This window comes from Physella acuta, unplaced genomic scaffold, assembly GCF_028476545.2.
Source record: "Physella acuta isolate Inbredline_101_S28 unplaced genomic scaffold, ASM2847654v3 ptg000662l, whole genome shotgun sequence".
Lineage (NCBI taxonomy): Eukaryota > Metazoa > Mollusca > Gastropoda > Physidae > Physella > Physella acuta.
In genome coordinates this window covers 110640-134069 of record NW_026732181.1, presented here as the reverse complement: position 1 = coordinate 134069, position 23430 = coordinate 110640, and the positions used below count along the sequence as shown (strand labels likewise).

General features: G+C 31.3%; 1 protein-coding gene across 1 annotated transcript in view; it reads right to left on the bottom strand.

Annotated features, from left to right (window-relative positions):
* Positions 1-2915: 2915 nt before the first annotated feature.
* The window catches only part of LOC131948857 (uncharacterized), a 36312-nt gene continuing 15797 nt past the window's right edge, over positions 2916-23430 (bottom strand). The window contains exons 4-11 of the mRNA XM_059310558.1: positions 19039-19180; positions 17020-18614; positions 14388-14558; positions 14154-14250; positions 12023-12111; positions 11362-11569; positions 8122-8325; positions 2916-5170 (exon numbers count right to left, since the gene is read on the bottom strand). Of these exons, the coding sequence (XP_059166541.1) occupies positions 5085-5170; positions 8122-8325; positions 11362-11569; positions 12023-12111; positions 14154-14250; positions 14388-14558; positions 17020-18614; positions 19039-19180 (2592 nt within the window). The 3' untranslated portion in view covers positions 2916-5084. The remainder of the gene's footprint in view (positions 5171-8121; positions 8326-11361; positions 11570-12022; positions 12112-14153; positions 14251-14387; positions 14559-17019; positions 18615-19038; positions 19181-23430) is intronic.

The following is a 23430-nucleotide window of genomic DNA, read 5'->3' as shown; positions in this document are numbered from 1 at the left end:
TATCTCCAACCCTAACCCTAACCTATCCCTAAACATAAGTCTATTCATATCCCTTAATTATCTTTAAGTTATCCCTATTAAATCTCAATCTTTATATGACAGTAAGTGGTGGTGTACTACTGTAGATTTTAATGGGTGTAATGATGGGGGGGGGGGGTGTAAATGTCAGTGGGGTGGCGAGGTTGACAGAATAATGTCCTGCTCCCAACTTTCACAAACATATAATTAATATATATATAAATATATAACCTATACACACATAAAAATCTGGATTCTATGATATACTCAATTTTTAAAGTTAAAGCAACAATAGGTGTAAGTTTGGAAGTCTATAAGGTTTATACCCCTTATAGCACTAATTCTATACAACTGATTCATATTGGAAATGTTTTTTATTTTGTTATAAAGGCAAAATCAATAGCAGGGTCAATATATGTCATGTAGTACAACATAAAATAATGTACAATTTAAAAAAAATTAAAACCAGTTAGGATTTTGAGCAAATTTATCATTCCAAAATATATCATTTAAGTTCCTCTCCATTTATAACAATTAACATGGTCAAATTATATAGGTAACAATCACAACAATGGAACCAATATTTTATCAACAGTTACGTTAACAGTAAAGCACTTTGCTAATAATGAAAGTTATTGTGCAAACACTAATCTCCGTAATATATAAAAAATAAATAAATAAAAGATGGAGATCACAAGAAATTGACAACAACCAGTTGAGAGAATTTAAAAACAACATAAAACACAATAAAACAGCACACCCCATTAAAGGTTGAGCCAAAAAGACCAAGTTAACACCATCCAAATAAGTTTCAAATTATGCAGAAATAGTATCAGAAATCTCCACCAGGTAGGACATTTGACTGAGGTAAGGTTACATTCCATTAGTATTAACAAGTAAACAAAGTTAAAAATTTATAAAATCAATTCTACTAAGGTACCACTTGAGGTGTTGAATTATTTATAAATATAAGAAAGTGGATTTGAAAGTTAATCAAACCATTAAACAATATCAACTGTACAAACAATATATAAATATATGTGAAGCTAATAAAATCCATGAAAAATAATAAAACCATTATACAAATCATTTACAAATTTTGTAAGAAAAATAGATTGTAGAACAGTTATTTAAAAACTTTATTACTAGATTAACTATTTAATGAGAAATATGGTTTAAACACTACCTGTTTTTTTTTTATGGTTGTTTAAAACAAATAAAAAATCAAGTACATTATATGTGTACTAGAAGAAGTTGAAAGTTTTTGTGTAGGCATGAAACAACTTGACAGTGAAATGCTGCTTAAACTAAAATACTAAGATAAAAATAATGCTAGAAGTAACAAAAGCAGCAGATATGATTTCAAAGTATTTTAACAACATCAGGTAAAAAATGATTAATACATAACTTTAGATCTATATAATTTCAATGTATTTTAAAGTAGCCTAAATCATTAGAATATTGCAAATCAAAGGAAATGTTTAAATAATATGTGTAATAAGTTACTAATCCATAGAGAATAAAAAAATTCAACTGGGATGACTCTGCCCTGTTTATAACATTTAAGTGTTGTTATTTTTTTGAACACAGCATCATTAAAAAAATATGAACAAAAATCACAACTACTGACTTTTAGTTTCAAAATGTAAAAATGGGGTACTTTGAAAAAGAAAGTTTAGAAAAAAAACACACACCTGATAAGGTATTAATGTGTCCAGTTTATTATAAACTAGCAGCAACATGGAGATTATTTGGGCAATAAATAAATAAAGACCAATAACAAGTAAATAAAAGTTGGATAATAATTTCATCACCCTTAAGTGTTGGAGTGTTTTAGTACTGAATTTTTTGCAAACAGATTTTAGGGAAAATTGTATCCTTTAGAGCCTTTAATGACCGTCAAGTTTTTTGCAATATTATTAGTTTGTTTCACACAGTTGTTATGAAAAAGTCACTATAGTATGCTTAAAATTAGTCAAAAGGGGATGACGTGGCCAAGTGGTAGAGAGTTAGACTGTTAACCCGTAAGTCAAGTTTGAATTCGGGTTCAAATCAGTAGAACGTCCCTGAGTCCACCTGATGGGTACCTAACTCATGTTCAAAAGCAAAGGTGTCTGGGGATAGTGCTGACCACATTATTCCCTTGTATGCAGAGGGCATTGAAACAGATGAACTCTACTTCATCTGCACCATGTGTCATGGGCACGAACAGGAAAAGATGATGAATGAGCCAAAAACATTGTTGTTGTTTTTTTTTAAATTTTGAAAGATGATTAATGCTTTTCATTATTTTTTAAAGCTTATAAAGATAGAAAAAATGAAGATATTCATATCTCAAATAGCATTAATATATACTCAATAAGAATAAGCATAATTAAACTAAAGTTTAAAAAAAAACAATCTGCTTTTTTTTTTTTTTTAAAAGTTTAAAAAATGAATATCAGTGTTTCTTCCAGGCATTTCCTTCGAGAGCGAAGAAACAGAATTAAATATTAAATTAAACAATTAAATAAATTAAAAATAAATAATTAAATTATCAGCGATTGGCCCCCCCCCCCCCCCCCCTGAAAATTTAGTTGGCTCTCCCATATATTTTAAGTCCCTCCTCCACTAGGGGTAAAAATGTCAGGAAGAAACACTGATGAATATTAATTTTAAAAATCTATGTGTTAAATAATAAAAATAGGTTATTTCATATCTTATCCAAATTGTGGCTGAATCTAAAAAATTGCTTAGTTTTCTGGCTGTGGTAATGATTACTAAAAAAAAAATAATATGTATATATATGGGCATATATTCATATTATATATAAACATTATGTATATATATATATATATATATATATATATATATATATATATATATATATATATATATATATATATATATATATATATATATATACATACATTTATAAATGTGTGGGGTGTGCTACATATGTTTGTAGATACTGTGTACATAAAAATTGTTTCAACTCACCTAAAATTAGCAAAATATATTTTTATTATATTAAAGGCAACTTTAATACCATATATACCATTTTTAAAAGTGAAAGAATTAATTTACCAACAAATTTTTATTTACTTTAGGGCAAAGTTACCTATTGGAGCAAAGTCACCCCAGTTGTTGAATGTAAACTCCAAAGGAACTTAATTTTAACACTGTATGAGGGCACATTTGTTAAAAGGTAAAATTGAACATTTCAAGAAATGAAGTTTAATATTATATTAATAAGTTACTTCAATTATAAAATAACAAGGCCACAAACTATAAACACAGTCTTTACAAGGTTTGAAGAAACACATTTTTCAAAAACATTCTGTAATGTTGTTAACTAATCTAAATATCTAGTAGAAGATGGGAATGTAAACAGCGTGAGTTCAGATACCTAAGGGCTTCATTTTAAGTTATTTGTGTTATTTGTATAAGTTTAATTGTACCATTCCTTTTGTGTATCACGGTAACTTTTGTAACTTGATTCCTCATTCATGCTAGCAATAAGAATAATAAAATTCTAAGACTATATGTAACTCTACCAGTTTGGATATGATACTTTAAACAAGTTTTTTTTTTTAAAGACAACAATTATTTGAGCACTTTCTTGATTATTTAAAGAAAAATTAATAAGTTGGCATAAAGAATAATATCTGATTGTAATTTATATTATATGTACAACATATTCAATATGAAGGGATAAAAAAAAATAAAAACACATGATGACAACCTAAAAACTTAAATACAAGGACTAAATATGTTAAGATTTGAAATTGTACACATATTACAAAATACAAAAGAGTGGGATGGTTTATCATTCTATTGTATTGAGTTAAATGGAGTAGGTTATATAAACATTTTTTTATTTTCTTAACTTTTATTTTTGAAATTTTTTTTTAATAAGTGTTGGGATAGAAGGACTTTTAGATCAATAGAAATGTTATAAAGCCTTACATGAAATGGGGGGGTTAATAACAAAAATGTGCTATTTCAGTGTTCAATAATACATACTCAATCCCTTGTATTCAATAATAATTATCAGTTGGCAAATATTAAAAAATATAGACAACATGCATTATATTTCCCTCACATGAGGTTTTGTTTTTATACGCTCAAACATTTTGATGGTTAATGAATTATAAAGATTTACAAATTAATAAATTGAATTATATTCAAAAGATATAACAGTACTCTTCTGAAAAATGTTACAAGCTTTAAAAATATGGTAATCTAAGCAACAATAAATCTATAAAAATGATTTGAAGTATGATTATAATGACGATCTTTCGAATATTAAAATACAGAATAGAAATGGAATTGTAGTTAGGAGAAGTAAGGTCTGATTTACAAAATTTTATTTTAACTTCTTCAAAATGTTAAATTTCTTCATTTAAAACAAGTATTTAAGAAGAAAAAAACATATAAGGTATATATATTTAAGTAAATGTTATGTATCCTTGGTTTATATGATAGATATTGTAAAGCACATAATTTGATGGCCAAGCCTATGGGCTAACTTTTCTTCCATTTTGTATTTTAACAACAGCAGTTTAACTAATATATGCTGCCCAATCTACCATCTAACTTGCTATTTACTTATCAAGCATTATTGTTAGATTTAGGTCAGTAAACATTTTGTAATAATTATTTAACAAAGTATAATATAAACATATTTCACAAAGTTGTATTTTCAAATATCTCATAAAATATTAAATGAATTATTCCTGTAGCTTAGGTTTTATTTGAGATCTCTACACAAAGATGTAGCAATTTTGACTTTCATTTTCAAATATAATTGCAAGCTGCCTTGCAATTTCATTTCTAAAATAGTTTTTAATGAACAATTAGTGTATTTTTTCGAATTCTTAATTCTTACTAATTTTTAATCAACCCTTTTGTTCTTAACAATTGAAAGTAATATTTTATTATGTTTTATTCATTTAAAGTTTAAAAAGTATATTAATTATTACTCAAAAAATACTGGCTGTTGAAGTAACTAAAAGTTCTAAGCAATAAAAACTATACATTGATATTAAAGAGACAGGTGTGAGCTCATAAATTAAATGAGATTCCTAGGTGTTTAAGTGGTTCAGTGTATCCGTCTTCAAGAAAGGTATGTTCACATCTGAACTTGGTTCTGGGGCATATTCAACCTTCTCTGTAATATAAACATAAGTATTTTATAAGAGTAACTAAAAAATTCAGAATTTAAAAACAGATTTTTAAACATTGCAGCTTGTTACATCCTTTTCAAAGCTATAATAGAAAGCCAAAACACATGAAGTCATAATTTAGCACTAAAAGATAGATGCAATTTATTATTATTAATTATATTAGCAAAAATAAAATAAACATAGGCTTATTATTTTGATACTTAAATATGCCATGCAAATCTGTGCTGGTTGTTTTAGGTGAAAGATGTTAATATTTTATTCTTCTACAGCATGATTGGTAGATCAATTTTTAGAAAGGTTTTTAGATTTACATTTAAGTTACTATAAGAAAAACCGTCGATGCTTTAATAGGTATTTAATAATTTAAGAAGCAACCCACGCTTTATTTTAAGTAGTTTACTTAATTTAGTTATTTAAATAGTTCATTATAATATTTAAAGAAAATAATTTATTTTCTCCTTTTTACAAGCTTTTTAACTTGCTTCCTCTGTCTTCATGTTGATGATCATGGATCGAAACTGCTGAGGAAAGTTTTAAGCACTTCTAAGTGACCAATTAGTTTCAAATTTGGCACGTGGGTAATGAACCAATGACAATGTAATCTTACATCAAATTTGAATTAATTGGATGCCTAATTAATTTGTTATGAGAATTCAAAATTCCTTCATAAAGTACTATTTACCACACTTTTATATGCATATTTTTTATGGTTCATTTAGAGCGCAATAGTTTTTTTGTCATGCAACTATTGTATTGAAACATTTAAAGTACTGACAAAAATGCATTAAAAAAAATGCAGAAAAAACATTTAAATTACAAGCTTTTTATGTAATAATGAACTAAAAAGGTGAAAAATAAATGATTTTCTTTAAATGTATAATAATACTTAACTATTTAAAGTAAATAAATAATAATAAAGAAAATGCATGGGTCGCTATAATATGTATTAGATACCTTTACTAATATTTAGAAAGCAACCCATGCTTTTCTTTGTAATTATTTAACCCTTTGAGCCCTGGCCTTCCTGACCTAATTTCTCCTATTTCCTGAGCTCCCAGGCCCAAACCGATTTTCACTTATCTGCTTCTAACTTTGCCTATAACTTTTGAACCGTTTGAGATTATCAAGCCAAATTTGGTATCCAGACTCAGGATCAAACAACAATGCAGCAAGCTTCTGAAATTCTTTATTTTTTTACAATGGTTGAACAGAACAATGTATATAAAACGAACACATAATTATTGTTTTAATAGAACATAGTAGAAACCAATTTACATTTAGTAATTGTTTTGTTATTATTGATACCTGGCCATACTAGTTCACCACCAGAAGTCCACTTTTGTGTGATAACTTTCAAAACAGTTATCACTGCCGGACCCAATGCAAAGAAAAAACTCGCATGTTTTGCACCATTAAACTTTTTTTTTTTGTTTGTCCTTGACACCACGTGCATCAGAACGTACTTGAACAGTTTCATTGTCACTGTTAATTTCAATGTCACTGTGTTCAGTCTCAAATTCAACGTCACTATCATCACAATATAGACCAGGAATATTATCTTCTTCATCAGAACCAATAAGTAGTTGTATTGCCTGAGATGCAGTCATTCTACTTCTTTTGTTGATATTTCGGTCTTTTGCTTTATCTTTTGCACCAACTTTATGTGATGAAGTCGACGGCTGTAGCTCAGCTTTTCGTTTTGGCTGCATTGCTACAAAACGTAAACACTTTCACTTTTCCTAAAAATCAATTTTTAAAATCATAATCCCGCACTCAAAAGACATATGCGCAGTTTTAGTCAGTCTTCCGCTAATTATATGTAATTAGACGGTATACCAGCCGCTAGGAATATGACGCTAGATCATCGGGCCGGAAAACCGGCTTTTCGGACATATATGCCTAATGTTGAAGCCGGTTTACCGGCCTGGCGGGCTCAAAGGGTTAAATAGTAGAGTATTATAATATATTTAAAGAAAATCATTTATTTTCTCCTTTTGAGTGCATTATTACATAAAAGTTTGTAATTAAAATGTTTTTATGCTTTTTTACTTTCTTGTATACAGAGAATAGAGGATGCATTGTAATTGTGCACAAAAATTACATGAAATTTTGACAGTTTTCGCTGTTTTACACATCTGTACTTAATTATATAAGGAGCATCGAGGACTTATCTTGATCGGGTGAAAATTCTGAATCCAAATTTATCAAAATGCCAGCATTTTACACATAATCGAGGCGGAAAAACTGGGTTTTGCAAATTTGTCCATATGTCTGCGTGTGTATGTATGTATGTATATGTGTATGTATGTCTCTGAACATGATAACTTGAGAACTTGGGTTGATGAAATTTCATATACAAGTTCTATATCAAATTTGTAGTTCTGTATCAACTTTTCAGCAATTTCCGATAACCGTAAGTGGAACTATATCTTGAGTACTGTTTCAGATAGATAAACAAAATAAGTAAAAGATCTAATTCTCTGCCTTCTGTTAAATTTGGAGTAATTTCCGTCGACCAGAAGTAGTATTTTACACTATTTCAAATTTCTCAAAAAACAAATATGAATTTATAGAACATTATTTTCTTAATATAAAAATGGACAAAGAATCCAAAAGTGCAAGAAACCCATTATGATTTTAAAAAATCAGGATTTTGGAGATTTTTTAATGTGCATGTCCCCTTAACAAGTAATTAAATTTGTGTCATTAAAAAATATTTGTTATAATAATAAATAGACATTTAGATAATAACTAGTAATTTAGGTTAATGTATGCGAAGCATTAGTTACCCTTGTTCGTTTGATGGCTTTAAATGTTTTATTTAGAAGATTTAAAATATAAACACCAATTTATACATAAAATAAAATTGTTTTTTTAAAGAGATAACTTTGAATAAATAATGCACCATAAAATATTTTAAAATTAAGTTTATTACCTGGGCATTGCTGGGTGGAGAGATTGGCTATTATTTCTTTCTGCAGTTTATTGAGTTCCCTTAAGTCAGGTAAATAACGAAATATATCAATCAGAATACGTCGATTTGTCTGTGGGAAGCGTCTAGCTATTTCATCAGCAAAAAGGTCAAGGTAAGTAGAATGTAGTTCATGAACACTCTCAAGATTTTCAAATCCAGAATGAACTGGGGAAAATATAACTTTTATAAACAAAAAAGCTTAAAGCAATTTACGATATACAAGTTTGGCTCTCCACATGCAATTGTGATGAATAAAATGTTTTCAAGTAAATTAAACAAAAAATTCCCCTTCATGTGTAGAGCTGAATAGTTATTTAGGCTAAGACAAATTTAAAAAAAAACCTCCATCTAATTTTTATTTCAGACACTGACACTTGAAATATCAAATATTGATTGTACATTTATTGTTATAGTGACTGGTGCAGCATGACAAGATTCTAATAGTGAGTATTATTCTGTAGAAATTTTTTTTTAAAAGGTTGCACACATTTGTTATTAATAAATAATTTAATGATACAAAAATTCAACAAGATGTATTTAAAGTTTTTGAAACTATAGACTTTTGGGCTGTACATAAGTGGTTTTAGCTTTATTTTTTAACCATGAAAATAATGTAATTTTGAAATATATAATTTAAAATAATAATTAGAAGAAAAAACATTACAAATATTTATGACAAGAAAACAAATGAGCGAAAAACTATACATTGATTTTTAGTCATTTATTACATCAAAATGATTAAGCTTAATATTGCAGTTAGCATGTAATTTAAAAATTATCTTACAAACTTCTCATTTATGAAATTTTTTATTTTAAGTTTTATGAAAACTGGGACTAAATAAATTAAAGAATTTGATGGGGAATTTGATAGTGTTTAGCCTGATTGATTACTTTGAGAGATGATTAGAGCAGATTCAAAAATTGATATTTTGGTATTAATAATGTAAAACAATAAACATAATGTCTAACACATTGCCATTAGTTCCCAATTTGTTAATAGTCTAAACAGAAATACTCTCAGACATAACTTTTAATATGAATTTAAAAAATAGCCCATTAATCATATCAGAAATCAGCAGGAGCATAGAATACCTTAGTCTTTAAACCTTGATTCATACCAGGGGATGCAGCATTGTTACAGGGCGGATGTACTGCACATTTGGTGTCTAAAATACTGTTGAAGCTCAACACAACTTCCACATGCAATATCAAACCTGTCTCGCAACATACGCAACATATTCTGCAATCCAAATTAACTATATGGGATGAGGTGCCAATGACACATGCATACGTATTCCAGGTAGTCGACAGGTTGTTACGTAATCTCACAGGGAGACGCACCCATATGAAGGGAAAACAATACTATTGGGTGGAGATTTCCAACAACTACTCCCCGTCATTCTGGGTGGCTCCCGAGCACTCACTGTCGCCAGTTGCATTAAAAACAACCTTTGTGTCGTCACATGCATGTACTTACACTGACGACAAATATGAGAGCTCTTCCTGACGACAGCATTTTGCAAAATGGCTTCTCTATGTTGGAGATGGGACAATTGGATCACCTGTAACATTACCTTCACATTCTTTTCCTCTTCATTCTGATCCCATTCAACAACTATATTGCGACCTCGACTTCTCAACTGTCACTTCGGAACAACTCAGTACGCGAGCTATATTAAGTGTCACGAACGAAGACTTCCTGCACCTGAATGAACAAGTATTGAAAATTATCCCAACCGACGAAGTAACTTTCACCAGCGTTGACTTCATCATCACAGACGATCGCGCAGATGAACTTTCATTCCCCGTAGAATTTCTTAACAGTCTTACTCCTACTGGCATGCTTTCCGGATAAACTCAAAATAAAAATTGGATCAGGTGTCATGCTTCTTAGAAATCTCATGCCAGCAAGAGGTCTCTGTAATGGCACTAGACTGACTGTTACCAGCATTCACTGCAACGTACTGGAGTGTAAAACAATCGCAAAATGTCCTTATTCCCCAGATATCCCTGACTCCATCAGATTCAAATTTGCCTTTCACATGTACCCGCAGACAATTCCCTGTATATGCATGTATCTTCCAAAACATGTTTTCACTCATGGACAATTGTGTGCTGCTCTCTCCAGAGTTACTTTTTTTCATTCACTCACAGTAGTTTGCCCAAACCCACCTTTTTTGGACAACTGTGTCTATCAGGAAGTCTTCGGTCACTAAATAGCGGTGTATGCTATGCCATATGTCGACTAGTTAGTTTTAATTTTGAATGTCCACCAATATCCTGAAGTTGTACTATATTTCCAGTTTCTAAAATACTGATAACTTGAGTACTATTTTGGTTAAGTGGACAAAGTTTCATATTTAAGAATTCTATCATGTAAACTGAATGGGAACATAATTTAATTTAATTTTTTTTAAAAACAATTAAAATGTGGTAATTTTATATCTATATGTATATAAATGAAAGAATGTATTATGTATAGTATGTATTTATATATATATATTTTCATATACACATATTTATATATTCATACACACACACACACACACACACACACACATATATATATATATATATATATATATATATATATATGGGAATAAGTATAATGGTTGCATTTTATTTCAGTATTATTTGATTATGAACTGGATTTGCATAACAAAAGCTGTTTATAACAATAAAGTAAAAGTAAAGTTTCCCTTTTAAACCTGACGGTCTATGGGCAAGTGAAGTAGAGTTCACTTCTTTCTGTGACCTCGGCATATGAAGAGATAGTGTGGTCAGCACTATGCCCAGCGGCCTTTACTCTCCCTAACGTGAGTTAGGTACCCATCAGAGTTGGGTGGACTCAGCGACGGTCTACTGACTTGAACCCGGATTCGAACTCGAGACTTACGGATTAGCAGTCCAGCTCTACACAGCTAGACCACGTTTATATCAATAGGGTTAGGGTTAACTTTTCATTTCCAAATTCTTTTAAAATTTCAAGAGAATGCTATATGTTGATGAAATGGTGACTTGGAAGTCATTTTAACTAAATTTTTATATTAAGTTTGGGTAGCCAGCCCGGAATGGATAGTGTTAATCTACAGTTGAGATATATATCTAGTCTTGATACATTTTTCTCAAAGTTAAGAGGTATAGAAAAGATTAGAAGATATTTTTATTATAACTATTACCCCTTATAACAATAACACCTACCATGATCTGATGATGTTAGCTGTATAGCACAAAGTATAGCCAGCTCAGAATCATTTATATTAATTTTGTTAAAGTTTCTGCTAAAAGTCATAATTTTGTCCACAATATTAGGGTTTAGAATCCTTTCCATCCATGCTCGAGTATAGAAAGTGCCATCTTCTAGTACCAGGTAACATTCATCATTTTGAAAAAAGATGCTGTTGGTTAACTAGAACAAAAAAAGTACGAATTACTAAGTTTTGATAGTCAAATGAATAAATGTTATTTTTGATACTCCCTTGAATTGAGATATATTTATTATTATATACATAAATATACATAAATATACATACATAAATAAATAAATAAATAAATAAATATATATGAATATATATATTTAATGTAATTATAATTTTTGTAAAACTATCATAGGTTACAGTTACACAAATATAAATATTCATACCTAAAAAAAATATTTCAAACGGATTATTTCACATAGATTCATTCCATCTAGCTAGACTTATCTGTTTCATAATCCCTTATTAAGATGAACTATCCCATGTTGACTTATAGAGGGTAACATAATGCAATTTATATACATTAATACAAGCTTTGCTCATTGTTCATATTCATATAAACAAATAATTTAAGGAGTTTTACAACAAAAATGACTAGCACTTACCATCCACAAATCATAATATGCATTCTTTATTAGATACTCTTTATCATTTTTTGCTAACATTGAAAAGCCTGGTACTTCCTGGCAATAACCTGCAAAATTAAAAATTCTTTTGAGAAACTGGATTTATTGAAATATGTACTTTTATTTTTTTTTTAAGTGAATTATTTCTTCTAAAAAATATGGAATAGAAACAATGCTAATAAGGTAAAAAAAGAGACACATTTAATTATAATTTTACTAAAGTCTGAACTGTTTCATAGAACTGTTTAAAATACTAATTTTAACATGTAATATAAGAATGTCTTGGATAAAATCCTTTAGAAAGACCTGTGGTAATAATGTTACATAATTCTGAAAAATAGAGCATTAAATATTTAATTTTAGACCCAGACTTGAGTCTTGAATGTGAGATTTTAAGAGCCAAAATTCTTTAAAGTTAACCACATTTTTGACCTGAGACATTCTCTTCTTAAATTTGTAACAATTTAATTTTTAGGCCTATTGATCAATATTTAAAAGGTGGCACATATTGATGAATGTTTTAAAGGTAAAGAAGTCTTGCAAATGTATTGTTTCTAAAATATATTGTATTGTAATTTTAATAATTTAACATGATACTTATGAACATGGTTCATCAACAATCCTAATTTGGTGAGCTTTAAATTAGCTTTGAAGTGTCACCACTTCTGACTATCCAAAAATAGTTATCATTATCATTACCCCTGTCAATTACCTCACCTCCCAGGACATTATCCTGACCAAAAACTGCGGTAGGACATTACCTAGCCCCTGACAGTGACCCATTGGTTTAGTAACAGTAACTGTAATGGCCATAGCGGTAACGACGACTGCAGTGGTGGTACTGGTAACGGTATTGGAAATGGTAGGATAACGGGAAGATTAAGGATAGGCATATGGTTTTGGATAGCAACAGGATTAGGAATTTCGAGATGGATATGGGAAAAGAAAGGTAAAAATATGTACTGTGTAGTGGGGTAATTACACAGGGTGGTAATTGAAAGGAGGAAATTTAACTGAGAGTTAATGATGAGTGGGGGTAGGGGCGGCTAACGTCTTACACTCAGGTAAAGCATGTCACATTTCAGATAAAAATTAAAGTTTAATGTTAGTTATACGCTAATTTTAAGTTAGATTATAATATTATTGGCAATTCTGTACATGTTATTTAACATTTTATATGCACTGGTGGCTTTACTGGTTTGACTCTGATGCTTATTATATTTGTGTAACGAACCGTGATATTGAGAAATGGCAGGTGATGTGAACATTAATTTTTAGAATGACGCGCTGTTGCTGTTTTGAGCGCAGCATTATGTAATGCTCTTTAATTTTTCTTAAAACATTTTGTAAACAAACATACATATATGAGTTAACAATTACACACAGTTGTACATGGCTTTAAATGCTGGAGCAAATACTAGCCAATAACAGCTACTACATATAAATAAATAAATTTAAAAAAAAATATAAATGAAAAATAAAATAAAATAAAAATATAAATGAATATATATTTTATATATATATATATATATATATATATATATATATATATAAGCTTATACCCGCGCTTTGCTATGGTTATAGAAATGGCGCTATAATCTCACTGATGTCTGTACCTTGTGTAAGAGTTGCATTGTTTTTGGATATGGATATTCCCGAAAATTAAGATACGGTTTAAAAAATGGCACAATGCTCTCATGAATGTCTGCCCAGATTTCTCATTCCCTCTAATCAATGCATGAGTTGATGAACACATTTTACCAATCAACCACATCCAAAGATAGAGCTCTCCCCATGCAAAAATTACCAACCCCGGTGACACAGACAAAGTGGCTATACCCATAATGGAAGGAAGGAAGTGCGAAATAACACTGGCGGATTATGTTATTGATATACACACACCTATATATATATATTTATGCGTGTGTGTGAGTGTGTGTGTAGATATATATATATATATATATATATATAAAATAAAATAAATATAAAAAACTTCTAAAATATCAGCTCGTTGACAGATAAATGGGAGATGTAATAAATAGCTTAGTAGTGTCCGTAAAAGTATTTAAAATTATAATTATAGTTAATAAAGCAAAGAATTATAAAACACCTATAATAGATTTGTTAATATCTGGAATAGATTCAATTAGCAGCTTGTAGACTTTGTCCTTGCTTTCTGGGGTCAAAGGGTGAATAGGAAGACTAATCTGAAAATACAGAATGAAACAGCTTTTTTTACAATTTTTAAAAAGATAAAAATAATTTTTAAATATGTAATTCTTATGGATGATTTAAATGTTTATAAATACTAGTTTAAAGAAGTGACTCCATTGAAAATACTTACTTTATTTTCAATGTAGTATTTCATATTCTGTATTTTCTTTTTCCGCGCTATCAAGTGTTTATCAAATAACTGACTCAAAACAAGTGCTTTTTCTGACATGGTGAGATCATCCACATTACTAGAGTCTGGGCTGTCATTTTCTGATCCTGGATGATGTGAGCTCACTGATACCTGCAATGTTTTTTTAATTAAAACAAATATTTTCACACTTTAATTCAGAACCAGCAAAAGCCTATATCCCAAAATTACAGATATTAACAAAGAATATTGTTATACACATGGATTTTAATTTTCTTTACCTATCAATACTAAAACTCGTTGAGCTTAATTGAATTACAGTGGGATGCTTTAGCTAAGTGATAATATATAATATACATACATATCACGTGTTCATATACAATTTAATATGCATACATCTTTTCTTTATAATTTTTTTAGCCTACTAGTTGATGATAATACTCCTGGGAAGTTTTCTACCAATTATATTTTATAATTTCACAGGGCAGAAGGATATGGTTGGCACCCAGACCTCCCCCGCGGCTAACTTAGCACCTCTGGTCTATTGCTTGGGAGTCTTGCATAGGGGGCCAGGCACCCCAGCTGTTGTGTGACCTGGTGTGCTTCAGGCACAATAAGGTATGGGCATCATTTACATTTAAAAACTCAGTTTTAGTAAACAAGGTTAAACGTCAAAAATACACAATTTTTAATGCGCTGATGAAACTTATGAAATATTGTGTCACTCTGTTGAGTGGAACTAGATCACAGAAACGTGTGACTGGTATATGAGCATGTGTGTGTGTGTGTATATTTAAGCCTATATATAATTTCACTATCCTGTCTGAGCACATATCTGTTTGTGTGACAAGAGCAATCTAGAGAAAACATAAAGAAACTAAAAAGTTGAATAGGGAACAATAGTGTGACGTCACATAAAATGAAAACAATATAAAATCAAGTCAAAATTTTTAAGAATTAAAAAAGAATGATTTTATTGATTGTAGAAGCATAAAATAGAGTTTAAAAAAATAAAATGCCGAAAAGGATACACAAAGATAACGATGTCATTGATAAAAGTACATAAAATTTACCACCTATTCTATTTAAGTACACTTGTCCCATCCTCCCACTCTTAACCCTTCTTAATTATTAAAATTTCAGAATATTTAGGGGTTGCTCCTTTAGTAATTAGTAAATACTTTTTTAAACTTTTAACTATCCCTTGCTTATGTGAAGTGGTAAAAATATGATTTTATAATTTGTTCTCTAATTTAGTTTTTTTTTTAAAGATAATGACTCATGGTTCTCAATGTTTAAAACTAGACAATAAAAGAAATTTTACTTTTTTTATGCCAAATTGCCAGTTTAGACAATACCAATTACCTATTACAGAAATTGCAGAAATTGCTGCTATGGGGACCTAGAGGGGTGTTCTAGTGAGCCCCTGATTACACTACCATAGGGGCACCGCATGTGGCCCCTGGCTCGGTTTAATCATCGAAGGTCGCGTGCTGCCTTGTTAATATTGTAGGGTGCTCCTTAATACTAACATAAGCGCCATAGTGCTTACAGGATAGCGCCGGGCGCCAAATCGTACCCCGCTGGTGTGCCAGCTGACACGCCTGATAATGTTTAGTGAATATCTCTAAAACCCCATCTTATGCATAGTCTATCAAACTGTTTAAAATGAACATAGGTGATATAGCGCTCATGCTATGGCACGCAGCGCAAAGCTGGAACCTGCAGGGATGCCAAAAAATCGCGCCTGATTCAATTTAGTGAGCGACTAAAACGCCCCATCTTATCCATTGATTATCGCACTGTTTAGAATAAACTTAGGCACCATTGCGCTCATAGGAAAGCCCAGGGCGCTAAATCACACCCTGCAGGGACACCAGAGGATGCACTTGATTTGATATAGCCAACGGTTATTGTTGCCCATCATGTCTTTAGTGTAGGCCTATAGCATTTATTTAAATGAACGAAAGCACCAGTGGTCACAGGGGAGCCCGGGCACTTCAGGCCACGAATAGCCGGGCGCTGGTGGCTACGCCTGTTGCAGTTTTAACGCTGATTATAGTAGTACCCCTTACCCACTGTACAGGACACCCAATGAAAAGATACCAAGTGCCGCCCATAAGAAATTTTTAATATTTTTCCACAGAAACCTTCTTGGGAGTATTCTCACTAACTCCACAGATAAGCCTTCCCAAGAGTATTCTCAATAACTTCCCAAAGTTTCATGGCGATCACTGATGAAAGGTGTAGTAATGCATAAAAGACAGACAGACAGACACCCACACAGTCATTGCTTAATATATATATATATATATATATATATATATATATATATATATATATATATATATATATATATATATATATATATATATATTGATATATTTGTCTAAATTTATGCTGATCTAAAAAAATCGATGAACCTTCTGGCTCAGGTAGTGACTCTTAAATATAATCTGATCTGAAAAATATTTGAACTGAATTTTTTTTTCACAGAATGGAACCAAAGTGGGGTGCCTTATTGAAAAATTTATTTTTTAAAATAAGGACCACCCTATTGTTATTAATTAAGTGAACAGGTTAAATTAACTACTATACATAAGACTTTACAGACCTTTTGGGAAGTATTAGAATCTACAGTAGCTTTGTTCTCTTGTGGGAAGTGCTGATCTGTTTCAGTAGATGTGTTGGTAACCAACGACTCTAAATTATTTAAATCATCACTAGTCAGTTCAAATTGTTTAGAGTTTTCTTGGCAGATAGATCCAATTTGAGAATGTGAGTTGATGCTCAGTGAGAAATCCAAGCTATTTGTCTGATCTAGAACATGCTGGTTGAAGTATGTTTCAGCATCAAATTCTATGCTAGAATTTGAAACATCAGGAACTAAATACTGATCATATGAAGATGAGGGATGCTGAGAAGTTAATGGCAACTGTAAAGTTTTTTGAGAGGAGTTTTTAATCAAACCAGATTTGGTTGGCAAAGGTGGTTGAAATAAAGCCTGGGCCTCATTTCCTCCTGTTTGTTTAACTATACACAGATGATCCTCCTTGTTTTTTTCAGGAATATCTGTGTAGGGTTTGAGTAATTGTTTAGCTGCTTCATATTCTTCCCTGCCTACATACTGAGCTACTGTGCTCATGATTTGATGTTTCATAGCTCGTATTTTCTCCCCTCCAACTTGATCCAACAAAACCTTAATTACATCTGGACTGTATGAAGTTCTTTTACACATTTCCTTTGTCAGTGGTGTGACATCACTGACATTCAGTTTTATTTTTTTCTCTTGAACTTTGTAGATGTTGTTCTGATCTGGAATAATTTCATTTTTTACTTGTACAGGTACAAATCCATTATGGTTTTCTGGCCACGTTGGTGTTAAGTTCTGGAACTGTTCAAATGAGTCTATCACTTGTGATGCTCTAGAATGGCAGATTGTGCTGGTGGTTGACTGAGCAAAAGGATTATCACAACTCACAGTTTCTCTGTCCAACGTATGCTGAAAGCTTGGAGGTTCTGTTTTTACTGGGTACTTCAGCAAAAGTGGTGGCTCAAGTGGATATGTAAGGTTGTTTTGTAAAGATTGATTGGTTGTTGGTGCCTGATGACTTGTGCTGTGTGAAGGGTGTAGGGCATGTGATGGCATGTGTGTGTGCTGCACTACTGGATTGGTAAACTGAGTGAAGGGTAAAGGCTGATGAAGTAAATGACCATGTGAATGGCTTCTTGAAGTGGTTTTAGAGTTAAAAGATGACAAAGTGTTATGTTGAGAACTTTTTCTATATGTGGTATATGATGTCAGATTCAAGGCTGGGTCAATATTTTTAGAAGATATACATTCATTAGATCCAGCTTGCACAGGCTGATTGTCTATTGGCCCTGAAATACCAGTTTCAGAATTTGTCATCCAAGAATACATGCTTTTACTTTGTTTTAATCCACTGTAGTTAGCTGAATCTTGGGAAAAGTGATTTTTTTTCTTTTCAAAGGAGAACAAAGTAGAAGGATTAGGAATACACATTTTTTCTTTGTTAAAGGAGCTGACAGAATGATTTGGTTGATCTCTCTCATGTGAAGCTATCCACACATCACTAGGAGATTGGTCATCTGTCTCCACATCCATTGAACCACTTGCTTGCGACTGCATTCTGGTTTCTAGTAATGCTCTTTCTTTTTCCACTTTCGGAATCCTTCCCATTTTAACAGCTTAAAAAAAAAGATCAAGTCAACTTGATAGTTCAATAATGAAAAGTTATAAATTTATAAGTATTTTTATTTAAAAATATGTCAAATGTTTTAAAATTTCAAAATGTTCTTCTTTGAATTGTTCAAATTATTTGCTTAGGCAATGCATTTTATAGTAGATTAGTGGATACAAGTTTTAATATATGCTAAATTTCAATTTTTTTTACTGTCTTCTTTAACATGAAAAATATAAAAAAAAATTAGGTGTTGCTCTTGTATTTACAAACTGACCAGTCTTTTAATAAACAAAAAGTATAAAAACAATTAGGCATGTAACAAAACAATGGCCTAAATGTTGGCTTTAAAAAAGTTGTTACTTTTTAAATATGGTATAGATTAATATCTATAGGCCTAATCATAAAATATTCAGCAGTATAAAATTTACCATCAATGGCCATGCCATTATCCAAACAGCGCTTGAACCTGCAAGCTTTGCACCTGTTTCTATTGAAGGGTGTAATATTACAGTGGCCTCCAAAGAAACAGGTGTACTTGTCTCCCTTAGGAATGCTTCTCTTAAAGAATCCCTGCAACATAATATTTCAACTTATGATATGCTTAACAAAAAATTCTATAGAACTTAAAATTTAGTCAAGCAGTTATCTTTAAATTGTAAATGGCATTACATTCCTGGTGAGAGTGGTGTGACAATGTGAGACCAGAGGCATAGCAACCCATTCCAGCATCAGAGGCAACTGTCAATTTAACGCCCCCGCCCCCATTTACAAACAAATTACTGACAACTATTTCTAATTCTGGTTATGATGTAGGTCCTCTATATCGGTGGGTCTAAAATATAATTTGCAATGCTCATAAGTGTTGGCAACCCATTGATAATGCAAATTTTCTGGAATTTTAAAAATACCATTTTTAAACAAGCTTCAACTGTCACAAAAAATAAATAAACCGGGAGTGATCTCCCCTAAACTTTCTCGAATATTCTTATATAACTTGGAATATAGACATGATTTTTAATTACTTAAACTTTTAAAAATAGAATAGAATCTCGTAGAAAATAGAATTGCGCACCAAGCGAACGCCAAAACAAAATCTGCATAATAGTGCGCAATATTATTAGTACTTTATAAATTTACATACATTTTTTGAGAAATCGGAAATAGCGTAAATTAGTACTTCCGGTCAACGGAAATTACTCAAAATTTGACAGAAGGTAGAGATTTAGATCTTTTACTTACATGTGAAATTTCATTTATCTATCCTAAATAGTATTCAAGTTATAGGCTTTTGAAAAATTCAAAGTAGAAAAAAATACCACTTCCGGTTATCGGAAATCGCTCAAAAGTTGATACGGATCTACGATTTTGATAAAATACTTATATATGAAATTTCATCAACCTAGCTGTATCGGTACTCAAGTTATCGTGTTTACACACAGACAGACAAACACACACACACACACAGATATACGGACAAGATTGCAAAATTATTTTTTTCCGTATCAGTGAGGTGTAAAACGTTAAAACGTCGAGATTTGTAAAAATCTCGATTTTTTTTCTCTATACTTCGTATATACGAGAAAGTAAAAACAACTTGCATTTTAGAAATAACTAACTTGATGAAAGCTATAATGTATTACTTTTGCCATAATCTATCAAATGTTATACAATAAACTAATCTACTATTGTTTAATAAAGAAAACATGTAGTCTATATTTTTTCCTTGGTGAAATTTGAAAATTTCTCCTCATACGTTGTTACCTTTAGTAGTTTTGTAACATGTCACACCGCAGTTTTCACTTATGACATGTATACTAGACTTGACCTACTAAAGTGTATACTAAACATGTTACGGGTATATGGAACATCTTCTGAGTCGCAGGGCACAAAACCACGCCCCTTTTTATATTCTGGGTCAAGTTTTTGTCTTCGCTCACTGAGCGAAAACACGTCAAAAGTAATAAGCGCATCCTAGGTCTCAGCTGATTGTAAAATTAAATATAGATTCTACTGACTTTGAGTTTTTGAGCATACGATTTCATAATTAATAACTTCTCTAGGCACTACTAAAATTTACATTTTTATAATTACTTATTATTTTTTAAATTATTTTCGGGGGGCGGTTACCATTTCGTTCGGGTGGGGGGGGGGGGGTATACTTTCTTCCGGGTAGGGGGCTTAGCCCCCCCCCCCCGGAAGAGATGCCTGGGGGGGGGGGGGTGTCATAGGCCCTACTATAAAAACTAGATCTACTTTAATTCTTAATAATAGACTTAGTATAGTTATAATACGATCTCAATACGTTTAATGAACTTGGCAGATGGAATTTTTCGGAGAAATCGGGCCTTTACTTTCAGCAAACAAATATTTAGCTCTGTTTATTGGAAGCTGTTTCTGAAGGACAAGCAATTAAAGAAGCTGGGGAAATGGCTACCATGGGGTTGAAGTGGGAAGGGGTGATTATACTGCGGGATGGGAGGGAGGGGTAATAACAGGTGGGTAATGTCTACGACCCGTGCTATTATACACGGCATTATATTTATAAAAACTGTCTAGCTCCAGTTGCTGGCACTCCAATAAAATTTATAAAATCTTGCATGTTCTCTAATTTTTAGATTATTCATTGTTGAATCGCAAGCACCGTGGCTACACCATTTTCCTTTTTTTTTAAAATAAAGCTGTGTGCCCACTATCTACGTTTTTTTTTACTTTGATTACTCTTTATTTTAATTTTATTTTAATTGTAGACGCTCCATGTCCAAGGTCACGCTTGTTTTATAAAATGTTCTATAACATGTTCTGAAAGTGTGAATGCTAAAGTATACATGTTCTGTGGAGAAAATTGTTCCAGATGAAAATAAATTTTGGCGGGCTTTGTGTTCTGGAAATGTATAGTATACATGTCGTAAGTGTAAATGCGGTATAAGAGTTACAGCGCTACTGGTCTGGATCCAATAGATGGATTACAATCGGTATGTCACTTTTGTATTATATATGTGTGTGTGATCACTCCACTTAATACATGCAAATCTGACAATCCCTAGTCTAATGTAATTTACTAACTGGTTGTGTTTTATAAGCGAGGTCAATCTAAACATGTTATTTCCAAGCAACAATACATGTTTCATTACTTCAGGGAGAGACAACTTAAAATTAAACATTGTCTGACATGAATTGGCATTGAAAAGCTAATGCGTTTACATCAGGCTAAAGTACAACAACATCAATATATTTTCATTGGGGGTGGGGGGATCATAATTTTGTGGAAAAAATAATGTGATGGTTTGAACATTTAAACATCAGTTTCGATTGCTAAAAAAACTTTTTTTTTAAAAATATGCCAATTATTTCTATTATTGTTGAAAACTGAGAATTGGTCCCTTGAGAATTAGCCCCCAACCCCTTTAACTTTACATTTTAATCCACTACTGTTAACAAGCTAATACCTTACACAACATAATTTTCCAATACTCTTAAGATAAATCTTACCATGTCCTTGTTGCTCTCGTTGTCTGAGCTCAGTTTTAATTCTTATGGATTTGGTACATAAAAACAAACTTTCTAGATCTATCTTAGTATTTGACCTTTCAAACCCGTTCAAAACATACTTCTTACCTTTTAAATAATGTAATGTTTTTTTTTCATGGTGCAGATAGGCGGACTAGTAGGGGAGAGGGAGGGGATTTTGAAATTTTTTTCACGTGGAACCACGCATATTTCCTCACATTTGTTTGGTAAATAAAATAAGTTTTAATTTAAACAATAAACATTCAAACATTCTTTTAGACTATAGAAACAAATGTGTGGGAAAATAACATTTACTATTTTAAGGCCTAAATAGCTGGAACTTACAATCGGGGGCCCCTGACTGCTGCCCTCTAATCCAGATAACCCCTATAATCCGCAACTGCCTACGTATTAGGTTATTTAATACTATTATGTGATATTTTGTCTGAAACAGTCTTTAAGTTATTGGATTTTGGGAAACCGGAAAAAGATTAAGTAATCAACGACTAACGGAAATCGCTCAAAATAAAACTATAAGATGTTATATATGAAATTGTGTTCATTCAAGGGGGAAGGCTCCGGTAAAAAAACTTTTTTAATACTCGTTAGAAAACAGTTATTTCTTTATAGCTTTATTAAGATTCAAACGAATTTTTTATGAATTTTCAAATTGTGGGTCCATTAAAAACACTAGTTTTAATGCCCCAAAATTAAGTGTTTTGAACGGACACAAATTTTGAAGATTCATACAAAATTAGTTTGAAGATATGCACTTAAAATTTTTAGCAGAGTGCCCCAAAATATGGAAGAATATTATGAATTCATTATTTATTGGGCTTAAAATGTAATATTTTATGAATGGTGGGAAACCTACGAAGGGGTTAATTTTTCAAGATGGCCGCCGTTGTCATAGTTACCAAGATTTTTTCACCAATTTTTTTTAGTGGAAATGCATATGCGGATGTATCTTAATAAAGTTGTAAAGAAATAACTGTTTTCTAACGAGTATTAAAAATTTTTTTTTTACCGGAGCCTTCCCCCTTAAATGAAACGATAATAAAGTTATCGTGTTTACACGCACGCAAACACACACACACACTGTTTTCCAAAATACGTCGAAATAATGTTAAAATACCGATTTAGTTTTTGCACGATTACAATACTTCTAAACTCCTTATACGAAAAAGTAAAACGACGCACCATCATATATCGACTTTTGTGGACGCATGTTGGTGGAGGGGGGGGGGGTAGTGTCAATGTGGACGTCCACGTGTATAATTTAACAACAAAATACTTAGACCTAAATTTGAAAT